This window comes from Octodon degus, unplaced genomic scaffold, assembly GCF_000260255.1.
Source record: "Octodon degus isolate 3935 unplaced genomic scaffold, OctDeg1.0 scaffold00030, whole genome shotgun sequence".
NCBI classification, from domain to species: domain Eukaryota; kingdom Metazoa; phylum Chordata; class Mammalia; order Rodentia; family Octodontidae; genus Octodon; species Octodon degus.
In genome coordinates this window covers 3,853,947-3,873,218 of record NW_004524606.1, presented here as the reverse complement: position 1 = coordinate 3,873,218, position 19,272 = coordinate 3,853,947, and the positions used below count along the sequence as shown (strand labels likewise).

The following is a 19,272-nucleotide window of genomic DNA, read 5'->3' as shown; positions in this document are numbered from 1 at the left end:
TGGGGTGTGGCCGTCCAGCAATCTTTCCTCCTTGCTAGGTTCTGGGAGAGGACACAGGGCTGGATGTCATCCCTAATGGCAGGCAAGGGCCACACTAGCTGCCATTTGTCAGCAGCACTTTTGTTCCTGGAAGTCAAAACCCCCTGCCTCACTGCTGTGTGGAAAGTAAACAAGTTCCTGTACATCCCTGGGCTTCTCACGTGCCACAGAGCTCTGTGCTTGGCCTTGAGAACTGAGTGATACTCCGTGGATTTGAAGTAAAATCTGTAGGTCAAATAAAGTAGCAGAGGACTACTTTATACACAAGAGTGATTACACTCTGAACTCCTGCAGGCCTTCCCTCTGATTCTACCGTGGATAAGAGGACATTTTTGTTTTTGTTGTTATTTTAATTAAACTTTTTACTTTGGAGTAATTACAGGTTGACATGCACTAGTAAAAAGTAATAGAGATCCACTGCTTATCCTTGGTCCAGTTTCCCCAGTGGTGATATCTTGTAAAACTTCTTATCTAGGATATTGACATTGATATTGTCAAGACACAAAACATTTCCATCACCACCTAGATTGCTCATGTTGCCCTTTTAGGGTCACACTTGTTTCTTTTCTGCCCCCATACTGTTGGGGATTTATTAATGTGTTTTTTAAACTCATGGTTTTTTTTTTTTCATTTAAAGAGTGTTATATAAGTGGATTCATAATGCACACACATGCAAGTTTTGCAGGTTGGCTTTTTTCACTCTGCTAATTCTTTCGAGGTTTGTGTAGGTTGTTACATGAGTTTATTCCATTTTATTTGAGGGTCAGAATACATAATATGGGCCTAACAGTCTTTGTTTAACCATGCATCCATTGAGAGGGATCTAGGAGGTCACCAGGTTGGACCTGTTAGGAATAAAGTTGTTATGAGCATTTTTTTTTTTTTTTTTTTTTGTGGCACCAGGGATTGAACTCAGACCCTTACACTTGCCAGAGATGCGCTTATTCTACTGAGCCACGAACACTTTAAGACTTTGCTGTGATCATAAACTTTCATTTCTCTAAGATGAATGCCCAGGATTACGATTAATGAACATGCGCAATAGCTGCATGTTCAGTGTTTTAAAAAAATTGCTGAACTCCTCCAGAATGGTCGTACCATTTCATATTTATGTGAGCAATATGTGAATAGACTAGTTGGCTCCTCATTCTGTCAAGCATTTCTTGGTGTACTTTTTTTTAAATTTCATGTATTTGGTACAGGGTCTCACTACACAGTTCGGACTCATAGTGATCTTCCTCAGCATTGGGATTACAGTCATGCACCACCATGCCTGGTTTTGGTGGCTGGCTTAGTGTGCCTCGGGTGGGGCTGGCACAGCATGTAGTATTGGGATCCAACCTGGGTCCTTGCGCTTGCCTAGGCAGTCACTTGGACTGCTGAGCTATCTCTGTGGGCCTTGTTGGTATACTTTTTAATTTTAGCTGTTCTGATAGGTATGTAGTTATAGCTCATTGTTTTAATTTACATTTTTCTCTAGTGATGTTGAACATTTTCTTATGTACTTATTTGTTATCTAGGTTCTTTTTCGTGAAATACCTAATTCATGGTTATTGCCCATTTTCTAACTGTATTTTAATTTTTGCTGTTTGAGATCTGTGAGTTCTTCATATAGTCTAAGTAGTTCTTTATTGATTGTATGGTTTTAAAATATTTTCTTTCAGTCTGTACCTTGTCATTTTATTTAACAGGGTCATTTTCAGAAGAATGTTTTTTTTTTTTTTTTTATTTGGGGGTTAAAATACAATGTACCGATGTTTTCTTTTATGGATTATGTTTTAGGATTAAATCTGAATCTTTTTGTGTGTGCCTGGCTCAGCTTGCTGTGGGGGGCGGAGCTGGTGCAGCATGTGGTGCTGGGATCAAACTGCAGTCCCTGTGCTTGCCTAAACAAGCACTTTAATCTGCTGAGCTGTCTCACTGGCCCAAATCTAAGAATTTTGATTAGCTCTAGATTGAAAATGTTTTCTTCTGTGTTTTTTCCTACAAGTTTTGCAGTTTTATGTTTTGCATTTAAGTCTATGATGGCATGTTTTTAAAAGCTTGAAACAGAAGAAGCATATGGCTCCAGGAAAGAAACAGAACAAGTGCTAGGTATTGTTGGAACACAGGCAAATACAGGAACAGGTGGTTCTGTGCATAGCAGCAGTGCACTTTGATGTTTATGACATGTCGTATCATCTCTGAGGTGGAGGAGGAGGAGGACTGTGTTAAAGGTCCAGCTCATTAATACCACCCGTACACAGCATAAACTCCGAGTGTAGCCAGATCACATGCTGAAAGGCTTGGGAAACTTTTGGTAAGAGCTGACCTAAATCGTATATGAGGAGATGAAAAACTTTCCAGGTGGGACAGGAAACAGACCTGGTTTTATTTTATTTTATTTATTTTTTCCCTGGTTTTATTTTTAAAGGTTCATCAGTGGTATCATTCCCTGGAGTGGGGCGGCTCTTGTCCTAGAGAATATAGCCAAATGCTGAAACAGCTTCCTGCTTTGCCTGGAACTGCAGAGCTGTCAGGAAGCTGGCTTGTGAATCTCAGCAGTGTGCCAATGGCAGGCAGAAGCAAAAGGTCCTTTGTGGCCCCTAGGAAATTTTAGGGGCTCCCCAGCACCCTCAGTTCCCTCTCTTAGTTCAGAATGTCTAATCTGCCTGATTTTGCCTTTGTTACTCCACAGGATAGCCATGTGCTCACAGCCTACTTAGCTTGGTGACTACCACCCACGGACTTAACCTCTCTGAGCCTGACTTTCTAGCTCCTTTGTTTGGCATTCTGGGCTGGACAGCAGTGGGTGGGCAAGTGTCTTACCCCAGGAGTTTCAGTGGCCGGTCCTGTCTTACTGCCTGAGGAAATTAGGCCCTCTGCTTACCAGTATAGGGATGGGGAAGCTGCCCACCCAGTCATCTTTAATATAAATAAGGAGGTCTGCTGGGTCCTGCGGCAACTGCATGCTGACATAGTGTGGATTTCGGGCCGAGGAGCACCACATGAGAGGGTGAGCAGGGGTATAGACCCCCCAAAGGGGTGTGAGGGAGATGTGCAGAAGCTCACCCCAGAACACGCCCCTCCCCCACATCTGCAGAGATGACTCTGCGTCTGTTTCATTACTTGATGTGGCCTAGTGTGAAGGACAGCATTTCGCCCTGCTGGATGCCAAGGAGAGGTACAAGGTGCTCTCCTGAGAAGTTCTTTTCCCTGGGGACTTTTCTGCCTGCTTCCGTAATGAGGCAGTTACATGTCCTAAGGAGGAGTGTGAGGTGTGGATTCACATTCTGGGGTCTAGTCCCAGCTGTTCTGCTTCTTGCCTTGTAAGCTTCTGCAGGCTAGTCTTCTGTACCTGAGTGTTTCAGTGTGCGAAATGAGGGGATAGTTGTAACCCTTTCTGGGTGGTCAGGGGGTTGAGTGAGGTTATACCTGTTTGGAGCCGTGCTAGACAGCCTGGTTGGCAGTAAGCAACAGCAGAATGTTCCTGTGAATGCTACTGTTGCTCTTGCTGTGCTGTCTATTGAGAAGGAAAGAACAGGGATAGGATGCCACTTTTATGGCAGCGGAGCAAAGCTGCTGTGGAGGTTCCAGTGCCCTCTGCAGTAACTCCGGCATTGGAACCATTTCCTGGCAGCTGCAGGAGCCCCAAGGCTCCATCCCGGGCTCCAGCTACAAAGGCCCTTTGAAGTTGTCACCACCTGGAGCAAACCCTTCTGCCAGGAGACATTAGGGGACAAGGTTCAGTGGAGATGACCTATCCATACAGTATCCTCATGTGCCTGGGGAAAACAGGTGAGGAAGCCAGAAGCAACCTGGGCCACTGCCCCATGCAGGGGTCAGGTCCCACAGTCTGGTGTCTTAAGTTCACCTTACCTGCCCTATATGTTTATTTGCTAATTGACAGTAACGAGCAAGAGAGCCACACATAGTGTTTCCTAGCTTTCCTCCTACGTGGACTTTCATGCACACTGAGCAGCTATATCTCTTTGGTTCAGCACTGAGGTTTGGACATTTTCTTGGGTGTGCACCATGTCTGAGCTGACACAGAAAGGCAGCCACAGGATATGTAATGAGATCAGTGATGGTTTTATATATTTTGTCCTAGGCGGTGAAGTCTAGTGACAAAGCCTACTGGCCTTGGACTCCTGGTAACCTCTCCCAGTTGCTAGCCAACCTTTGTGAATTTTGGGTCAGTGAGCAGTACGGTGGCTCCATCATTGTCCATGCTGAAGATTGGGGTCTTTCTCACCTATCCCTCAGTGAGGCGATCCTTAGAGAAAAAGAACTCACTGCAGCTCCTTACGAGTATTGGGTTTTTTGCCAGCCATAGAGGGTCCTGTTCCCTCCCTGTTCTTGGTTGCCATCACCTGTCTTACCTACTTTTCTTGGCCAGAAGCAGCAGTTCAGCTCCTAAAGTATGGGTAAATGCATGTGGCTAGCTTGTTGTGTGTGTGGGTCCTTTTCTCCTTCAAGAAACAAATAATTAGGCATGGACACACAGCCTTGACAGTTGTGGTGAGAACGAGCTTGGGCTTGTTCTAATGAGAACTCAGGGTAGGTCAGATCCACTGTGCAGTACTCCCAGACCTTTATTGTGTGGGGTTGGTGATGCAGCTGAATTGGACAGGGCTGATCCACTGACTCCCACGCTGGGCTGGCACCTGTGAGGGCTGAGGTCTTCTGCAGGGTTATCTGTGTGGCCAAGAGGAACGCTACCAGTGTGCTGGGGTGTGTACAGGTATCAGGTCGCCCAGAAAAGGGAAACAAAGGGAGAGGAATAGAAGTGATATGTCAGCTCAGCTCATTTAGGGGGTAGTGATCACACAGCTGAGTGAGCATGGTGTGGCCACAAGGGTCAAACATTTCTGGCTTTTCTGATCCTAAGGCATTGATACATGGATGGGAATTCTGGGTAGAAGTGACTCATTCTTGGCTTTTTGTCTCCCGACTCAGCTTGGTACTTTTTTGCCCTACCCAGATGCCAGGACAAATTCTTTTCCAGGTACAGAAGGGACTCCTTAAGCCCTTAGAAGCCTCTGCCAGTGTTAGGATGGCTCAGCTTCTCTCGTCAGCATGTGTGGCGTAGATGTAGCTTGCACCAAGAGGCCCTAGATCAACAATGACTACTTGGAACTCCCAAGGCAGAAGTAGGGAGGTGCTGAGAGACGGAACTCAGAGAGGGGAAGCTGCCTGTCAGGGCTAGGGCCAGGACTAGTATCAGGTAAGCAGACCTGGCTCTTCCATGAATGGTAGTGATTGGGGTTAAATGGGGCTTGGAAAGTGCATAAGTAACTCAAATCCAATTCTAATGTGAGTCTGTTAGCTTCACTGCCCAAGAAAGAAAGCTCCATATATTTTAAGTTTTTTTTTCTAAGTTTTTAACAGGATGGTATCTTGCTGTTGTTTTTTCCTGAATAACCTTCAGAAAATTGAATTGAAGTTATAAGTCATTGTGTACTTGATAGAAATTGTGTACCTTTTCTATTCTCAACTTATTTTTCTGTGGCGAAGGATATAGCAGTAAATAAGGTGAGCTGAGCATTCATGCTAGAGTTCAACATATACTCTATTAACTGTCATATTTCAGGAGGTTCTGCTTTGTGTCTGATTCATATACTTTCAGAGTAGTTTCAAATTTATAGAAAAAATTGAGCAGAAAATGCAGAATTACTGCATTCCCTCCCTTACCTTCTGTCTGTCTTTACACCATTTTTGTAGACCCTATTTTTGTTTGTTTTCGATATTGAGGATCAAATACAGGGCCTTTACACTGAGCTAGAGCTTCAGCCCTTTTTTAAAATTTTAAGATAGGGTCTCAATAAACTGCTAAATTTCCCAAGCTGAGCTTGAATTTATAAATCTTCCAGGCTTAGCCTCCCAGAGTATTTAGGATTATGTTTGCTGTATCATTAACATTTTGCCTTACAGTAATACATTGATTACAATTGATGGATGAACTGATACTGATACGTTAGTTCTAACTGTAGTCCACAGTTTACATTAGCGGTTATTCTTGGTGTAGTAGGTTCTGTGGGTTTGACTAACGTATGGTGACATATGCACACCATCATAGAGGTTTCACTGTTCTGGAAATCTTCTTGCGCCCCATATCCATCTCTTTTTCCCCCCACACCCTGACAATTACTCATCTTTAAACTGTCTGCATAGTCTTAACCTTTCCCAAGAATGTCAGATCTGGAATCATAAAATGGTCTTTTCAGATAGGCTTCTTTCACTCAGTAACATCCATTTCTATAGGGGTGTGTGTGTGTGTGTGAAAGAAATGCAGAAATATTGTGATAGATTCACTTTGGACTTCATTGAGCAATGGTGACTTCTTTTTTGATTGTCCCTAGATTTCTTTGCTCTGGACTTGTGACCTCCTCCTCGATAGTTAGAAGCAGATGAGTGGGAGAACTGAGTGGTACCTACTGTAGTGGAGTCCCTGAGACCATGCACTCCCTTGGGGGTTGGGACATCAAGTTTCCTCACCAAGGAGTTAATAGGAAGTACCTGTTGAATACCCCAAAGGCATGATGAATCTAAAGGAAATGAATGGGTTGGGAGGTTGGCTGACATAGCCCACTCCTGCCTTCAGAGGGGTTGACCCTGCCTGATGGAGGCTGTTTATCCGGCCACTGGGCAGCCCTTGTTTTTTATCCTTCTCCACCTGAATAAACAGATCCAGAACGTCATCTGCAGCCAGGCTGAGAATCTGCCAAAATTCCCCAGGGAACTGGTGATTCACCAGCAGCAGAGGAAAGGGAGGGAGGGAGGGAGGGAGGGAGCAAGAGAGAGACCTGCTTATTCTGATTCTCATTTCCTGTCCAGCAAATGATTCTGGCTGGGTCGTTTCTTGTGAGACACTGGTTTCTTCAAGCAGATTATCAATTTGTGCAGTCAAACAGATGGTTTTAGTTTTCATTTTTAAGAAGATGGACACAAAGCAAGATAATGAAGGTGATGTTTATGATTGTCATTCTGAGAAGAGACATGCCTCTTCAAACTGGCTTGGGAAACCTCTTCTGTACTCTTTCTTTTCAAGTTTGCACATGGGCACTGTGCTTGATGTTATTCTTGCTAGTTTGGTCTTCAACTTATCATTATCATTTTGGTGCCCATTTGGTCCTTCCTTACAATAAAACCATTCTCTTTGACATCTGAACAAGATTAGATTTGAGCCTGGCTATGTTATGTGGCCTTGGGCTACAGTCCTGCTGCTTTTCAGTGGGGGCAGGGAGCAGTGCAGGAAGGGGCTATGTAGAGTTGGCCTCCGAGAATAGAGTCAGATGAAAACAGCACTTGGATCAAGTGGTTTATTCTGTTGTATTTCAGCCCTGAGGAATTTGGTTTAAAAGAAACACTACCAGTGTCTAGTGAGGCCGATGACAAGTGTACTCAGGGCCTGTGCAGCAGTGCTGTGCCCGGAACTTGGATGCCTAGCAGAGAAGCCTGTGCACGTGCACCGAAGGGCACCTGTGCAGCACTTGTTCATATTCCACTTGTTCATCCAGGAAATAGCTCAGTGTTCATCACCAGTGGAATAAAAAACTAATTTGCTATGTTTCTTCAATAGAAATATTATACTGCAGTTGAAAAGAATTCACTAATGCTGTTGTCAAAATGTGGGTAGATTTCATAAACATAATGTCAAGTGACAGTAGACAGATGATACAGCAGACACAAATCAGTTTCATGTAATAAGGCACAAAAATAGGCAGAATTAGTCATGGTGCATGGAGAGTAGAAGTTCCTTCTGGTTTAGGGAGAATAGCAACTCAGAAGCCAACAAGACGAATGACACACCTGGGGTTCTTATGATGTTTTCCCTCCATCACTGATGTATACCTTTGTAAAAAATAAATCTTTGTATGTGTAATTTATATACTTTAGGTATAACTTAGATACTTCAGTGAAAATGTTTGCAACCAAAAACCTGCCAGCACTTGGCCATATGGTCTGCCTGATGGTGGTGGTGGTGGTGGTGTGTGTGTGTTTAACAAAGGAGAACTTGTCATCTTTATTGTATCCTTGGGGTAAGCAAGCATGCTGCTCTTCCCTGCACTGAATTTTATACTCATGTTGTCTGGGTTCTACATGATATCCCCACATGGTAGGTATGGTTGCTGGTAAGCCTTCAGTCCAGGGCTGTTTTACAACTGAGCCACATTCCTAGCCCTTTTTATTTTTTATTTTATTTTAGTCTCACTAAACTTGGAATCCTCCTGCCTAAACTGGCCTCAAACTTGGAATCCTGCCTAAGCCTCCCAAATAGCTGGGATTATAAATAAGTGTCACTGTGTCCAGCCCTTTGACCATTTTGATCAGAACCTCAAGTGCCTGCTGTGGTTGGGCAGTGGGTGATGTGTTATGATGTGGAGTCTTGGTGAGGACTATGGAGCAACACCACAGTGAGAAAAGTGCTGTGGACATCAGAGCTGTCAGGATGTTAGGTTTGATTAACTGTATCTGTCAGGATCACTGTGGGGAATGGTATCAAATAGGATGAAAGAGTATGTGTGTGTGCGTGAACTCAGGACCCTGTGCTTGCCAGGCAAGCACTTATTCCACTCAGCTATCTCTCTGGGCCCTGTAATTTGGATTTTGCCAACTTGTTAAGTAATTACAATGACGGGAGAGTTATTTCTGGTTAGTCAACACTCTGAAAGTAGACAGTTGCCGTAAAGTTTGGAAGAGTTAAAGATCATCCCAGCCTAGGTGGTGGGGCTGATAAGTTAGCCAGCTTCGATGTTTCAGAGTAATTGGCACAACTAAAAAAAAGGAGAGTCTTCATAGTCCTGCTTGCCTACTTAGCTTTCGCTACAGGCTCCAGTGAGTAACCTGGATCATCTTTTAGGAGCATAACAATGTAGGGTTCTGTTTCACTTTTGAAGAGATAGAAAATACATTAGCAGAAAAGATAGTGATTAGTGGTATCTGACATGGAGCACTGAAAGGGGAATGGAACGGGTCCCCCTCAACAGAAAAATATTTAGCCCATTTTGTAGATCGCTAAGCCAGAAAGAGAAACAGTGGTTTTCTCACACTTCAAAAGTGTGGAGTTCAAATACCTCTGTCTGTTTTGTTGTCTGTTTTAACATTGGCTCTGAAAATGTAGCAGAGCAGGGAGATCTATCTAACCTGCTGTCCACCTTTGAAGACTGACTTATTTTTGAAGTCTTAAACAGGTGTTGGTTTAATAGACATCTGCTGTATTAAATTCTGGCCTCAGAGGGCAGGCTGAGTGGTAAGCTGACACTGATGGAGGAAATGCCATGTGCCTGCAGGCTACCACACACTTGCCCAGTGCCCCATCATGCAGAGTCTCTAGTTTTGTGAGTGTTCCTTTGATAAAGCCAGTGAGTGTCCTAACACAGCACTGTCCTTACCCTTTTTGCAGATGTCCAAGGATCTCTTTGCAGCTGTATCTGCCCTAGGAATGAAGGGACTTGGCCCTCATTCTGCAGGTCTGTGAGGATAGGACCTCAAAGGAACCATACTCTTCTTTCCACGCTGAACATACCAAGTCGGAACTGTAGCTTTGTCTCTGTAATGGCCAGTGTGCACTTGTTGCTCATCCAGGATGCGGGGAAGCAGCTCTACAAACTGGGCTGCCTGTACAAGCTGACTACCTGGCAAGAGCTAGCCAGCTAGCATTCATACCTAACCTAACTTTGCTGAAGGTTTAGGGTTGTGATCTGGGATCATGTCTGTAAGATTCTGCCAGGAGAGCCTCTTAGGTGGGCGGATAGGGAGTCATACTCTCCAGGGTTTGTATCTCAGCTCCTCTTGCTTTCCATCTGTGTGCCCTTGGCAAGTTCAAGTAGATCTCTAAGCTTCAATTTTTCTAGCCATCTAAGTAGAGATCATAACAGAGCCTATTTCTTTAGATTGCTGTGTGATCTTATTACTACATTATAAAAAGCCCAGTACATATATTACAGGTATTCAGTAATCAGTCAGCTATTATTAAGGAGCACTTCGAGCTGGATTTGGAGGTTATGAAAATTTGTATGGACCTTCTTGGGAACCAGGCAGTTGGTTATGTTAAGTGACTGATGTGAAGACACTTGTGTTTATACATGACACTAAAAAATGAACTTTTCATAAAGTTGAATGGTGTCTTGAGTCATGGCAGTCCATAGGTCTTCTCAGGGAGTTAGGAAGGGTTCCCTGTGGGGGTCTGAATACTACAGTTTCCTCCAGCCTGTCTGGAGGGATGCCTGGAAGGAGAACCCTTAGATGGGTTGTGTACATCTATAATGATGAGGGTGGAGCTAGTGTTCTTGGGTTATGGACATAAGCCTCAGACCCTCTTGGCTGTGGGAGTAAGAAGTTGCAATCCATCCAGTCGGTGTCCTTTGGATCTTGAGCCACCCTGAAGCCCAAGTTGCAGCCTGGGACCTGTTTTGAAGTATGGCTTCCTAAGTCAGCCCAGTGTCCCTGTGGGTAGGTTTGACTGTCTGAAGCCGGAGCAGGCATGTTTCATGTGTGAGGTTCAGAATGAGAGCTCAGAGGCCTTGGCTCTTGAAAGGGGAGCTAGAATGCCTGTTTTCTTTCATTCATTTATTCACTTTCCAGAGTTTCTTCTATAAATTAGATCTTTATCTCAGTCCTGAAGATATAAAAATGATTAATAAAAGCAGGAACTCATTTCATTGAGGTACTGCTACATGTGAGGCCTTAACAGCCCATGGGGCATAGGAATGTAGCACCCACGGGTTCACAGCTGTGAGTGGTGCACCTGGGATTTGAACTTGGGTGGAACATTGCCCACAGTGGGGTTCTGGGGTCCTTAGATATCGAAGCAGAATGGTTCTTGCCTTGCAGGGAAGGGCTGCTGATTTGGCAGGAGCATAGAGCTCTCAAGTCAACTCTGCTGAACACATGACACTTAGGAAGGTTTGATGTGGACCTTGGCTGCAGTCAGAGCATAGAGACTAACCCTGGGACAGATGGCAGCAGTGTGTCCTTAGCAGCTGGGGTTGTGGTTGGAGCTGCCATTCTGTGGGCATTTCTGTTTGAGTAGTCTTCCCTCCTGATACTCCTGAGATCTCCTCAGCACTTCTTCCTTCTGCACAAATGCTGGTGAGTCCCACATCTGTGCTACTCTCAGCCTTTCAAAATTTAACCTCTATTCACTCTTTGTGCTTCACTCATCCACTCCATGCCTCATGCTCTTCCAGTGGCTGGAAGCACAGTAGTGAACAAAGCAGAGAAACATTTCTTCCTTCCTATTGTCATATTATAGTGGGAGAAGATTTTATACTAGAAACAAGTAACTATGAAGTATGCTAGATGATAATTAGTGCTACTGAGAAGAATAGCAAGCAAAGGCATGGAAAGTGTGTGTGTGTGTGTGTGTGTGTGTGTGTGTGTGTGTTCATGCATGTGTAGATATGTTTGCACGGTGGCTTTAAGAGGTGTCTAGGGAAGATTCTTGTTAATATGACATTTGAATAAAGACAGGAAAGTTGTGAGGGTTTGGGGCAGGTAAATTTCTGGAAGAACAACATTCAATGCAGTGGGAACAGAAGGTGCAAAGGTCCTGAGGCTGGCATATCTGGGAGTCATAGGAAGTGGAAGAGTGGGAGGCTGTGGAGGTGTATGTCTATTCCTCAGTGAGCCACAAGAGTCGGCATTTGTTTTAGGCAGAAAAGTCCGGTGAACTGCCTTGTGTTTTGCTCTATTATTAAATTGTGGTAAAATACACATCACATAAAATTTAACTGTAGACTTGAATAATGTTAAGTACAGTCAGGTGCAGCTAATCTCAGAACTGTTTCCATTTTGTGAAACTACAACTCCTGTCCATAAAAAAACCCTTCATTGTCCTCTTTCCCCCGGTTTCTGGCAACTGCCTGTCCACTTTCTGTTTCAGTGAACTGTTGCAGATACCACTTATAAATGGAATCATACAGCATTTGTGGTTTTGTGGCTGGCTAATTTCACTTGTGTGTCCCCAAGGCTTAGTAGCACAGGACAGAATTTCCTTTCTGCAAGGCTAATATTTTGTTGTGTGTCTACACTGCATGTACTCATTCTCTGTTGATGGACATTCAGGTTGCTTTACTTTGCATAATGTGATTGATGCTTCTGGGAACATGGATCTACAAATGCCTCTTTGAGATTTGCTTTCAGTTCTTTTAGTACTATTAAATAGAATTGCTTGGGCTGGTGAGTTAGCTCAGCAGACTAAGTGCCTGTTTAGATAAGGGACTGGGGTTTGGGATTCAGTCCCTGGCACCATATGCTGCGCTGGCCCCGCCCCCCAGGCACTCTGAGCTGGTGACCAAGTCCAGGTGCAGTGGCCCATGCCTGTAATCCCTGTGCTGGGGAGGCTGAAAGCAGGAGGATCAGTATGAGTCCAAGCTGCATAGTGAGACCCTGCACAAAAACAAAGCAACAACAAAAAAACCCTAATAGAAATGCTCCCAATCATACATGTATTTATTTTCACACACATATACTAATGCAGGAAGCAAATTCTATAACATATTGTAAGATCTGACTTATGTTTTAAAATATATAACTCTATTAAATATATTTATCTTTAAAGATCTAACAATTTTTAATAAGTAAAATTGCTGGATCATACCATGAATCTGTGTTTAATTTTATGAATCATTCTATTTTCTTCAGTAGGCCCCTCCTTTACATTCTCTCTAGCAGTGCATACATGCTCCTGTTCCTCCAAATCTTCACCCACACTTGCTACTTCTGTTTTCCTTTGATAGTAGCCATTGTGGGCTGGAGATGATAGCCTAGTTTTTAACTTGTATTTCCTCGATGAATGCTGATTTTGAACATACTTTCATGTGCTTGCTGATCATTTGTATACCTCCTATAGAGAAGCATCCACTCAAGTCCTTGGCCAGTTTTTTAGTTAGAATGTTTATTTAGTGTTGTTGAATTGTGAGGTTATTTATATAGAATCATCTAGAATAGCTTAGATAACAAAATCCATAGATGCTCAGGTCCCTTCTATAAAATGACACAATATTTGCATGTAATCTATATTCCCTTTCCCATATACTTTAAGTCATCTCTGAATTACTTTTTTTTTAAATTATTTATTTATTTATTTGTGTGTGTGTGTGTGGCCAGCTCAGCCCACCAGGGGGTGGGGCTGGCTGGCATGTGGTGCTGGGGGATTGAACCGTGGTCCCTGTGTTTTAGCAAAGCTTGTTCTAAGTAGGTGCTTTAGACCACTGAGCCATCTCACCAGCCCCTCTGAATTACTTTTAGTGTGTAATACAGTATAATTGCTATATAAGTATTGTCATACTGTAGTACATACGATATAATGACAAAAATGTTTATACATGTTCAGTACAGATGCAATTTTTTTCTGAGTATTTTCTGTCTGTGCTTGATTAAGTCCACAGAGGTAGAACCTACAGATACAGAGGTGACTGTATTCTGGGTATGAGCCTCTTATCAGTAAATTGATTTGTAAGTATTTCCTATTCTAGAGCTCCCTGTCTGCTGACTTTTATTAGTAAGGTCCCTCTGGGCTGGGAATAGATGCAAGTGTGTAAGGATAGAAGGTGCAGCCAGTGGCTTGCAAGCCTGGCTTCTTCCCTGGAGGTCTGGACTAGAAGATTTAGGGTCATTATCTGATGCTCTCCAGCTGTATTCTTCAGCCCCCTCTTACTAGTCTCCTGTGCCTATGTCTAATTGCTGCCCTTTCACCTAGTCCACTGAGGGGCTTCTCCTGCCTGTCCCCTCACTGCAGCATCTTGTCCCAGCACCTTCTTCGTGGCAGAATAAAGTGTGGTCCCTGGCTCCTTCAATCCTAGCTCCTGTGTTTCCCATCTCCATGGCTGCTTCTTCTGCCAAATGGGAGAACTTCCTATGTATGAAAGAGACATGTAGGAGGGGCCGAGGACGAGTTTTGAATCTGTGAATAAGTAAACTGACAAGAAAGACGAAAAAGGTTTAAGGAGGTGATGGGGCAGAGGCGAGAGAGGGAGGTGTAGGATGCATCAGGGCTCTCACAACCATTTCTGGAGTTTGGCTTGTGCAAAGCCTTGGCATGTGAGCCCCAGCCTGGTGGAGCTTTGGGTGAAGGAGCCTGGTCCTGGGCCCTCTTTTCCTTGTTTCCTGGGACTGTGTTCAGAGTTCCAGACAAAGGCTTGACCTCTTGCCTGTATTGCACATTCTTTTTCTTTCTGTACCCTACATAATAAGGGTTGTTTCTTTTCCTTTTAGAATCAGAAAACTGAAGAGATTGTCTTTATTAAAGAATTTAAAGAACTCTAAAGAAGCAGGGTGTGTGTGTTCCTGCCATTCTTGAGAGGGTTCTCAGTGGGCACAGTTTTGCTCTTGTAATGGAGTTTTGAGTTGAAGTGCCTGGGTGACTTGTGGAAACAAAGGAATCAATCGGGGAGAAACCCAGAGCTTCTGAGAATAAGGTCCTTGTTTATGCCTTTTGGATCTGATTTGGTCAAATGTTTGTTTAAAGGGGATGCCATTTGGTAAGCGATGCCTGGCTTGCTTGTTTTGTGTTCCAGAATGTTCGATTGGTTGGAGAGCAGCCCCGGTCACTAAGGACGGGCTCCACATGTGTGTCTGGAACCCAAGAGACTGGTGCCACCTTATCACACACTCTTAGGTTTCTACAATTGGAGTTGAGCCACAGTGGTTTGAATGTTAGGCAGAGCTACGTCCACAGCAGGGCAGTCCCCACCTGGATGGGCATTCATTAGCGTTTTCTTCATAATACCTATTGGTTGCTTGCTTAGCTTATGGGCTTGACAGAAAGAGGATTAAAGGTCCAAATAAGTCACGAGGTGAAGAGGCTTTCTTGGCACAGTAAACACCAACACTGATTAATGTTGGATGGATGCTTCAGTATATATATCAGGTTGGATTATTCACTCAGGCCTGTTTAGCCTGTGGCCTGTGGTTTGGACGCTCCTGCATTATAATAAAAATAGTAAAAATTAAAGAGATTGTGTTACTTACATATGTTAACTAGATTATTATTTATACATGGCCCAAGACACTTCCGCTTCACTCAGTGTGGCCCAAGCCAGCCAGCCATCCCACCTGTCGGCTACAGGATGCACATGCCTGGCAGAATGACAGGTTGTGGCCCTGTGTTTCTGGTGCAAACACCGAGGCATAAACTCATTTACAGCATATAGGTAACGGGACTGGGCACAGCACATGGCTCAGTGGTAGAGCTCTTGCCTGGCATGCACAAGGCCCTGGGTTCAAATCCTCAGCACTATTAAAAGAAAGTGTAGCGGTAAGGAAAGGGTTTGATTCTGGTTACACCTAGAAAGTGAGTTTCCCTTTCCCTTTTTAAATTGTCAGGATTTTGCCATAATCAGCATCATTAAAAAAAAAAATTCTGTTTCCATGGCTGGCACTGTCAATGTCAGTAAAATGTGAGCTATGTAACAATGTGTTACACTGAATCAAACTGACTACTGGCCCTTGATGCCTACAGCCCTGAAAGTTATTTCATTGGTCTAGATTCCAAAGAGTAGAGATGAGAGCTGGGTTGGAGCTGGCTGTTTGCACCAACTCGTCCTTTATGGTAAGCGCATCATCGGGGCTAGGCACGTTGTTCTGCTCTCAAGTGTTCTCGCCCCTGGGCAGAGCATCTGGGCCATAGTACTGTGGCATACAGACAACTTGTCCCAGCATAAGATCTAGCACCCTTTCTGGATCCCGCTAGCAGATGGTAACCTGATAGGAAGAAGAATGGCAGATGATATTTTGAGTACTGCTGAGCTGTAATTTTTTTTTTTTTTTTTTTTTTTTTGGGGTGGAACCAGGGATTGAACTCAGGTCCTTGCGCTTGCCAGGAAAGCGCTTATTCCACTGAGCCATCTCCCCGGCCCCTGAGCTGTAATTTTTATTAAAGAACAAAGCAACTAGTAAAAATAGTGGAGGAAAGCATCATTTTATTTTCTTGTAGTTATTTTGCAAACAAAAAGACAGAAAAAGAAATGTTGACGTCACCTCCCTTGTTTCAGGCAGCACAATAAGATTCGTGGTGTGGAGGGAAGTCAGCTGAAGGCATATCCATCCTTAGAAGTATTGGACCTGAGTTTGAACAACATCACAGAAATCCGGAGCACCTGCTTTCCACCTGGACTGCGCATAAGGGAGCTGTAAGTACTTCTGCCTCCTGGGCCACCCTTCTGCCTTCTGCCCGGGTAGCGGCCTTCCTGGTGCCTAGGTCTGACTGTGGGTGGAATGGCTTTTTCTTCTCAGCCTCATTTGGCCAAGTGAGTGGGGACAATGTAAGCTTTGGCTTTCTTCAGCAGGGTGGAGAGCAGAGGCCCCATTTATAGAGCATTTCCAAGACTCATAGCATTTTTCTGACATTAAAGACGGGGGGAAGCTGAGGCAGACAGAGTTTCTTAATTATTAGCTTGTTCAAGAATGCACCACAGATCCTGTTTTGGTTCACATCTTTTGGGCTACCTTCCAGAAAAGTTTGGAGAGGAAACTTGGGTGTCAGAGTACTCATATTGGAGGGAGATCTCTTTGAACGTGTCAGTGCTGATCATTTTAGTGGCATGCCCCATTAAAAAAAAATCATTCGGTTTATTTGGGGAGGGAAGTTACTTGTTCTGTGGATGCTCTGGGCTTTTTAGATTTGTTTTCTTGAATCCATATTTCTCATTTCATGTCAAGTAGAGAATAGACAGGAGTAAAATTTTTAAAACTTAAGTTATCTACCAGCTGTTGTAGGAAAACATTTCTTTGGAGAAGAATCTGAACACCTACTTTAAAGAGACATTTTCCCCGATTAGCAGTGAGTAATTTTGATACTCATTTGCGAGGCTGGTTTAGAGGTCATCGTGACCCATCTTTTCATGAAAGATAAGGTTTGGCACATGAATTTTCCAGGACCTGGAAGATAGAAGAAATTTCTTTCTTTGGCTGCATCAGGGTGCCAGAATTGAGAGTAGGAGGCCTTCACTTTTATAAAATGCTAAATGGGGGCTTTCAAAAGGTGTCCAGCTGCTACCTGACACTTTCTTGTTTGAGACAAAGAAAATACCTTAACGGAATTGCAGTGGCCTTCTTTCCCTGCACAAAAGCGGGAGGGACTTCTATTTTGGCAGCTGGTTGCTGGCATGTCTTCATCACACAGGCTGTTCTTCTCTAATCTGGAGTGTTAAGAACAAACAGTCCAGCCTTATTTGCTAAGAATCCTCATGTGCCCTGTCCTGGGCCTCTGCCTGATGGAGAGACACAGGTGCCCGGTCCCCTCTCCCCATGATGGAAGATTCACTTTAGTCTTTTTTCTTTTCACATAGGCCAGAAACACCCATTCTTTGTTTGGGAAAGGCAGTAAGAGAGGTGTTAGGACTAGCTTCTCATAGGAGTACCATATCATTCCCCTTTTTGTCTTTACTTGATAGAATTTGCACACCGTGAGATGCGCAGGCCTCTGTTGTCCACTGCAACATGTATCTCCTCTGTTGTGTGGTCTTGGGAGGCACTCCTGACACACCCAACCTTTAAGTGTAGGCATCGTTGCTTGTGTTCTAAAGGACTTGGTGCAGGTCTCTTTAACAAGAGTTTCTCTGAAGCATTTAAAATTACTCGAATTGGTTTGCATGTACTTGCTGTGTAAGTCTTGCATTGAGATGCACTTCACAAAGGCTCTCCCCAAATTGTTAAATCAGCATTGATCTTGTTTCTTAATTATCTTTTTGCTTCCTAGGCTGCTTCTCATCAGCCTGAGGCAGTGAGGGTGAGGAAAGAGCCTATAGGTGGCCCCTAAGGACACCAGTGGGTGGCCAGGCTGGTGCGTGAGAGGGTTTGGGTGAGGTGTGTGACTGTCACTCCCATTCTCTTGGCCCTACCAGCCTGAGGTATAGTGTGCTGTGGCTCAATCAAGGCTTGCCTCGAGGCCTTTGTTGGACAGTCCTGCCACCTCTGTTCGTGTGGCTCCCCACCTGGCAGTCAGTATACCCCTCACAGCCTTGTGATGACAAATGTGTCACTGGAAACCTGTCCCTGTGGGTGTGTGTCTTAGTGGGTTTTCCCAGCTCAGTCCCAGCTGGGTTCTGTGTCTGGAACAGAACGAGGAGGTCACCTGCTGCACTACATTTTCTCCCTGAATCATTCTAGCAACCTGGGGAGCAACCGCATTGGCACCCTGGAGTTGGGAGCGTTTGATGGTCTGTCACGGTCACTGCTTACTCTTCGTCTGAGCAAAAACAGGATCACCCAGCTTCCTGTAAAAGCGTTCAAATTACCCCGGCTGACACAACTGTGAGTACAGAAACCTGCACCTTAATTAAGGTTAGCAAACTTTATGGGATCGCATTTTCCCTAAGGACACATGCCAAATGTAACCCCTTTCTTGCTCTCCCTTGGTAAAGCTCTACATAAGCTATCATTTAATGGCACCATGGCAACACCTAATGAAAGCAAATTAAAGGGGCTGGGGAGATGGCTCGGTGGAATAAGCGCTTCCCTGGTAAGCGCAAGGGCCTGAGTTCAATCCCCGGTTCCACAAAAAAAAAAAAAAAAAAAGAAAAAGAAAAAAAAGAAAGAAAGCAAATTAGGAGCTAGGTCTGGTGCTGGTGGGATCCACTGAGTGTATGTACACATGCTTGTCTTTGCTGACATTTTCCAAAATAAAATGAAGGATCTTGCTGATTAGCTGATGCTGCCTAATGTTTGGCTGTATGTTCGGTTTCTTTTTTATCTCAGAAGTTTTAATGTCACTTTTAAAGGCACCCATAAAATCTATGCCATGGGCATGAGAGCACCTGACACTCCTTGGGCAGTTTTACAGGAGCTTCATCTAGCTAGAAATAACAAGCAGGTTGTGTCTTCATCTCAGATCTTACAATGTAGTGAAGGTCATTTTTTTCTCTTAAATAAATGATTTATTTAGTTAGGTTTTCAATGACGAAATCTAATTGTCCTTCAGGATGGCATGGACTTTTAGATTAAAAAAAAAAAATCTTCATTAACTTTTATCCCTCCCATCAAATTATCATCTGCTACTTGGGTGCTAGAGAGAATACTGGATTTCTCCCCCGCCACCACCTCCTCCCCCTCCTCTCCCTTCCTCTCCACCCCTCCCCCTTCTCTCCCCCTCCTCCGTTACCTCTTCTGTCACCTCCACCTTCTTCTCTTCATCTTTATCTTCCTCCTCCTCTTCCTCCTTTCCCTTGTCCTCTTATTTTAATAGAAAGCCTATTTCAAGAAAATAAGCTAATTTTGGACATTTGTTTTAAACAGGATAGAACACTTGTT

The 19,272-nt window shown here is 44.0% G+C and overlaps 1 protein-coding gene across 2 annotated transcripts in view; it reads left to right on the top strand.

The window, feature by feature from the left end:
• Positions 1–19,272, top strand: part of Lrig1 (leucine rich repeats and immunoglobulin like domains 1) — a 118,463-nt gene that overhangs the window by 65,379 nt on the left and 33,812 nt on the right. For both annotated transcript variants that reach the window (XM_023713341.1, XM_004629482.2), the window contains exons 4-5: positions 16,017–16,154; positions 18,133–18,276. In XM_023713341.1, the coding sequence (XP_023569109.1) occupies positions 16,017–16,154; positions 18,133–18,276 (282 nt within the window). The remainder of the gene's footprint in view (positions 1–16,016; positions 16,155–18,132; positions 18,277–19,272) is intronic.